Source organism: Aegilops tauschii, chromosome 7 (assembly GCF_002575655.3).
Source record: "Aegilops tauschii subsp. strangulata cultivar AL8/78 chromosome 7, Aet v6.0, whole genome shotgun sequence".
NCBI classification, from domain to species: domain Eukaryota; kingdom Viridiplantae; phylum Streptophyta; class Magnoliopsida; order Poales; family Poaceae; genus Aegilops; species Aegilops tauschii.
The window spans coordinates 540,052,585-540,059,410 of NC_053041.3; the positions used below are offsets into that span (position 1 = coordinate 540,052,585).

A 6,826-nucleotide genomic window follows, 5' to 3' on the forward strand; every position below is an offset into this window, starting at 1 on the left:
TAAGAAAATGACAAAAAATCTGTGCTTTATGATTTAAATATATTCTAATTTTATCTATATTTTTTGCATGAGGATTTGTGCCACATGGATGACTTATATGTTACAAAATATTTGGCCGGTTGCAATCGCATGGGTATGTATGTAGTGAGAAATAAAAGATCCTTCCTCCCACTTTTATTGATTTTAAAAAATTGTGAAATTGATGACCTTATTCGACTGCGGAGTTTCTAGAGCACCGCTTGAGTTTTTTTTTTTTTTTGGTTGCAATAACCAACTTTTTTTTGGGATGCAATAACCCATTTTAATGGTGTGGTACCAATCAAACGAGAATCTGTAACGCAAACCACGACAAAGGCAATGTGACAAATCGTTGCCATTATTGTGGGCATGAGACAAGAGGAGGACATACAAAATGTAGACGACACGACGCAGAGATGATAACCTCCACGATTCAAAAAAAAAAGTGACAAACCTCCACGCACGACAGCCACTCGATCAGTCTTCTCAGCAGGCTGCTTCCGTCTCCGTGGCCATGAACCGCCTGATGACCCGGACGAGCTCGCCGGTGGCTGCTGACATCGGCTTCACCCCGAAGAACGCGTGCTCCTCGCCGGTGAACACGACGAGCTCGACGCCATCGTTTTCCTTACCCCGAGCCGCCCTCAGCCGCTCCGCGTACTCCACGTTCTTGTCCCTCAGCAGGTCGCCCTCCGCGGCCACGACGAGCACGCGGCCGACGTCCAACGTCTCAAGGCTTGGGCTGTCCGGCCCGAACGGGTTCACCAGCGGGTGGTCCTTGTTCGCTCCGGCGGGCAGGAAGAGGCGGCAGTATCTGTCGCAGGTTTCCCTAGTCAGGAACGCCGTCGGCGGTGAGTCAAGCTCGGACTGCGTCGGCTGCTCTGAGCAGAATGCCGGCATGAGCAGGATGTACCCCTCGATCCTCATCGGGTCCAGCCCTGCCCTGCCGAACCGGAGGGCAAGGTGGTGCGCGATGTTGCCACCGGCAGACTCGCCGGAGACGAACACCTTGCGTGGGTTGGCCGCGTCGGCGAGCCACGGGTCGGAAGCGAGCTGGTTCTGTAGCCAGAGGAGGGCCGCGGCGGCGTCCTCGTGGGCAGCGGGGAGGCGGTGCTCAGGGGCTAGGCGGTAGTCGAAGGAGAGTACAACGGCGGGGAGCTCGGCGGCGAGGCGGAGGCAGCCGGCGTGGAAGTTGGGCCACGTGCAGGAGCCAATGCAGAAGCCCCCGCCGTGGAAGTAGACGAGCACGGGGAGCTTCTTGCCCTCCTCTCTGGCGTTCGTCGTCGGCTTGTACATGCGAAGGCCGAGGCCGAGGCCGGCGTCGTACACGGCGTCCTGCCACTCGACGCGGCCGTGGTCGTTATATGCGACGTTGCCGTCTACAGGGAAGGGCAAGGCCGCAGAGCGCACGACTGTACCGTCGCTGAGAAGCTGCAGCACCCCGCGGCAGTCCTCGACGACGTAGGGCTGTGCGGTCGGATCCGCCGAGAACGCCATTGTTAAAAGAACTATCGAGTGAATGTGAAGCGTGCAACCTTCGGTCTCAGGGCGCACCTATATATTCAGTTTGGAGCCATACATCGTGTTAGGCAATATGCATCTACAGCCGGGCTCCCCTTCCCCGGTAAGAAAAACTTGACCCGGCCTCTTGGGCCCCAAATCGGTCTTATACCCCAACTCAAGCTAAATCTCACATGGGTATGAGACGTCTTGATGTATCCATCACGTTGGACCGGCCCACTGGCCCATCCAAACCCCACAAATATCTTCCCTAGACGAACCCTAGACCCTGGTCAGAGCACGTCATCCACTCTACTCTCCACTTTGCGTCTCTTCCCCTTCCTGTCCCTTTCGATTCTCATCCCATGTCGAGCTCCACCAACATTGTGTCTGATGACGGATCCGGCTTGCAATGAACCCGTTGATTTGTGAGTCCTTGCTGCGCAAGATGGAGGCATAGGGCGACGAGAAGCTCGCCGTACACACATCATGTTGCACCAGTAGCGCTGAACAGGGGCGGAAGCGGAAGCACCGGCTCCACGCCGTCCCTCGCCGTCCCGTGATGCAGTGCGGACGACTGTGTCGGCCCATCGCATCCGCGCAGCTCCAAGCACTCCATGTCCCTCCCGGTCGGCTGCCCCCCGTGCCTCTCTCCGAGCCCTCCTCTACCTGCTCCTACAGTCCTACTAGCCTCCCTGACCACTGATGGATCCTCGTGCTCGCGTTGACATCGCCACGGATGCGGATGCCCGAATCTGAGGCGCGCGCCGCAAGCAGCGAGAGGCAGCAAGAGAGGGAGAGGGCAGCGGCGACACCGAAAGCAATGTCCTCCAGCCGGTCCCGCATGCGCACGCCGGTCGATCCGAACGACCAGCTCCTTGTAGTGGTCCTCCATCGCTCGCTCACCACGGCAAAGACCAACGCACAACATCTCCACCGCAAGAATGGCAAGGCACTCTGACTCGCCATCGAGCAGTCGGAGCGCGAGGAGATGGAGGATGCGACAGCCAATGCCAAGGCCGTCCCGCTGGCGAAGAAGGAGGCATGTGTGGCCCGTCAGATCGTCAACATCATCTCCTCGAACGACGACTCCGACGTCTCCGATGAGGATGACTGCACCCCTCGCGTCATCGACACATGCACGAAGGGGTACAACCACACCAGCAACCCTAAGGGGAAGGGGTCAGCGAGGATGCGGCCTGGCTGTAGGATGCTATATATGGCCGGTTTGTGGCCTACCCGCTGTTCATGTGGTGTACTAACAAATGCAACGTCGATCTGGCGTGACATTGGCTTCCTTTTGGTCGATGATGCCTAATCTGCGACTAGGTTGGTCTCCACCAAGGTTTTGGTTACTAAGAGAGTCCTGGACTAAAGGGTCCTCGGGCGTCCGGCCTGTTGGACATGGGCCGGACTAATGGGCTGTGAAGATACAAGACCGAAGACTCTCTCCCGTGTCCGGATGAGACTCTCCTTGCGTGGAAGGCAAGCTTGGCGACCAAATATGAAGATTCCTTTCTCTGTAACCGACTTTATGTAATCCTAGATCCCTCCGGTGTCCATATAAACCGAAGGGCTAGATCTGTAGAGGAGAACGATCATAATCATAGTCATACAGGCTAGACTTCTAGGGTTTTAGCCATTACGATCTCGTGGTAGATCAACTCTTGTAATACTCATATTCATCAAAATCAATCAAGCAGGAAGTAGGGTATTACCACCATAGAGAGGGCCCGAACCTGGGTAAACATTGTGTCCCCTGTCTCTGTTGGGTAACATAGTAATTTCAAAAAAATTCCTACGAACACGCAAGATCATGGTGATGCATAGCAACGAGAGGGGAGAGTGTTGTCCACGTACCCTCGTAGATCGACAGCGGAAGCGTTATTACAACGCGGTTGATGTAGTCGTACGTCTTCACGATCCGACCGATCAAGTACCGAGCGCACGACACCTCCGAGTTCTGCACACGTTCAGCTCGATGACGTCCCTCGAACTCCGATCCAGCTGAGTGTTGAGGGGGAGTTTCGTCAGCACGACGGCGTGGTGACGATGATGATGTTCCACCGACGCAGGGCTTCGCCTAAGCTCCGCAACGGTATTATCTAGGTGTAATCTGGTGGAGGTGGGCACCGCACACGGCTAAAATATCGTATATCAAGTGTGTATAGAGGTGCCCCCCTGCCCCCGTATATAAAGGAGCAAGGGGGAGGCCGGCTGCCCTAGGCACGCCAAGGAGAGGGGGGGAGTCCTCCTCCTAGTAGGAGTAGGACTCCCCTTTCCTAGTCCAACTAGGAAAAGAGGGGGGGGAAGGAAAGAGAGGGAGAGGGGGAGGGAAAGAGGGGCTGCGCCCCCTCTCCTAGTCCAACTAGGATTCCTCATGGGAGGGGGCGCGCCACCTCCTGGCTGCTGCCCTCTCTCTCCCCTCAAGGCCCACTAAGGCCCAATACTTCCCCGGGGGGTTCCGGTAACCCTCCGGCACTCCGGTTTAATCCGAAACTTCTCCGGAACACTTCTGGTGTCCGAATATAGTCGTCCAATATATCAATATTTATGTCTCGACCATTTCGAGACTCCTCATCATGTCCGTGATCACATCTGGGACTCCGAACAACCTTCGGTACATCAAAACATATAAACTCATAATGAAACTCTCATCATAGCGTTAAGCGTGCGGACCCTACGGGTTCGAGAACTATGTAGACATGACCGAGACACCTCTCCGGTCAATAACCAATAGCGGAACCTGGATGCTCATATTGGTTCCCACATATTCTACGAAGATCTTTATCGGTCAAACCGCATAACAACATACGTTGTTCCCTTTGTCATCGGTATGTTACTTGCCCGAGATTCGATCGTCGGTATCTCGATACCTAGTTCAATCTCGTTACCGGCAAGTCTCTTTACTCGTTCTGTAATACATCATCCCGCAACTAACTCATTAGTTACAATGCTTGCAAGGCTTATAGTGATGTGCATTACCGAGTGGGCCCAGAGATACCTCTCCGACAATCGGAGTGACAAATCCTAATCTCGAAATACGCCAACCCAACAAGTACCTTTGGAGACACCTCCCCAGTTACGTTGTGACGTTTGGTAGCACACAAAGTGTTCCTCCGGTAAACGGGAGTTGCATAATCTCATAGTCACAGGAACATGTATAAGTCATGAAGAAAGCAATAGCAGCATACTAAACGATCGAGTGCTAAGCTAACGGAATGGGTCAAGTCAATCATGTCATTCTCCCAATGAGGTGATCCCGTTAATCAAATGACAACTCATGTCTATGGCTAGGAAACATAACCATCTTTGATTAACGAGCTAGTCAAGTAGAGGCATACTAGTGACACTCTGTTTGTCTATGTATTCACACATGTATTATGTTTCCGGTTAATACAATTCTAGCATGAATAATAAACATTCAGATCCGTATGTATCTTGCAAATTTCTATGTCTCCCACCTGGACTAAATCCCGGATGGAATTGAAGCGTATTTTGATGTGCTTGGTTCTCTTGTGAAATCTGGATTCCTTTGCTAAGGCAATTGCACCAATATTGTCACAAAAGATTTTCATTGGTCCCGATGCACTAGGTATGACACCTAGATCGGATATGAACTCCTTCATCCAGACTCCTTCATTTGCTGCTTCCGAAGCAGCTATGTATTCCGCTTCACACGTAGATCCCGCCACGTCACTTTGTTTAGAACTGCACCAACTGACAGCTCCACCGTTCAACGTAAATACGTATCCGGGTTGCGATTTAGAATCGTCCGGATCAGTGTCAAAGCTTGCATCAACGTAACCACTTACGATGAGCTCTTTGTCACCTCCATAAACGAGAAACATATCCTTAGTCCTTTTCAGATATTTCAGGATGTTCTTGACCGCTGTCCAGTGATCCACTCCTGGATTACTTTGGTACCTCCCTGCTAAACTTATAGCAAGGCACACATCAGGTCTGGTACACAGCATTGCATACATGATAGAGCCTATGGCTGAAGCATAGGGAACATCTTTCATTTTCTCTCTATCTTCTGCAGTGGTCGGGCATTGAGTCTTACTCAATCTCATACCTTGTAGTACAGGCAAGAACCCCTTCTTTGCTTGATCCATTTTGAACTTCTTCAAAACTTTGTCAAGGTATGTGCTTTGTGAAAGTCCTATTAAGCGTTTTGATCTATCTCTATAGATCTTAATGCCTAATATATATGCAGCTTCACCGAGGTCTTTCATTGAAAAACTCTTATTCAAGTATCCCTTTATGCTATCCAGAAATTCTATATCATTTCCAATCAGTAATATGTCATCCACATATAATATCAGAAATGCTACTGAGCTCCCACTCACTTTCTTGTAAATACAGGCTTCTCCAAAAGTCTGTATAAAACCAAATGCTTTGATCACACTATCAAAGCGTTTATTCCAACTCCGAGAGGCTTGCACCAGTCCATAAATGGATCGCTGGAGCTTGCACACTTTGTTAGCTCCCTTTGGATCGACAAAACCTTCCGGTTGCATCATATACAACTCTTCTTCCAGAAATCCATTCAGGAATGCAGTTTTGACATCCATTTGCCAAATTTCATAATCATAAAAAGCGGCAATTGCTAACATGATTCGGACAGACTTAAGCATCGCTACGGGTGAGAAGGTCTCATCGTAGTCAATTCCTTGAACTTGTCGAAAACCTTTCGCAACAAGTCGAGCTTTATAGACAGTAACATTACCGTCTGCGTCAGTCTTCTTCTTGAAGATCCATTTATTTTCAATTGCTTGCCGATCATTGGGCAAGTCAACCAAAGTCCATACTTTGTTCTCATACATGGATCCCATCTCGGATTTCATGGCCTCAAGCCGGAATCTGGGCTCACCATCGCTTCTTCATAGTTTGTAGGTTCGTCATGGTCTAGTAACATAACCTCCAGAATAGGATTACCGTACCACTCTGGTGCGGATCTTAATCTGGTTGATCTACAAGATTCAGTAAAAACTTGATCTAAAGTTTCATGATCATTATCATTAACTTCCCCACTAATTGGTGTAGGTGTCGCAGAAAATGATTTCTGTGATGATCTACTTTCCAATAAGGGAGCAGGTACAGTTACCTCATCAAGTTCTACTTTCCTCCCACTCACTTCTTTCGAGAGAAACTCCTTCTCTAGAAAGGATCCATTCGTAGCAACGAATATCTTGCCTTCGGATCTGTGATAGAAGGTGTACCCAATAGTCTCCTTTGGGTATCCTATGAAGACACATTTCTCCGATTTGGGTTCGAGCTTATCAGGTTGAAGTTTCTTCACATA

General features: G+C 50.4%; 1 protein-coding gene across 1 annotated transcript; it reads right to left on the reverse strand.

The window, feature by feature from the left end:
• Positions 1–351: 351 nt before the first annotated feature.
• Positions 352–1,789, reverse strand: LOC109734528 (strigolactones hydrolase CXE15). Its single transcript, XM_020293734.4, has one exon. It carries the CDS (start codon positions 1,513–1,515, stop codon positions 505–507), a length of 1,011 nt encoding a protein of 336 aa, XP_020149323.1. The 5' UTR covers positions 1,516–1,789; the 3' UTR covers positions 352–504.
• Positions 1,790–6,826: the final 5,037 nt, after the last annotated feature.

Coding starts and splice junctions, on each gene's coding strand:
- LOC109734528 (XM_020293734.4), bottom strand. CDS start 1,515: ATGGCGTTCTCGGCGGATCCGACCGCACAGCCCTACGTCGTCGAGGAC.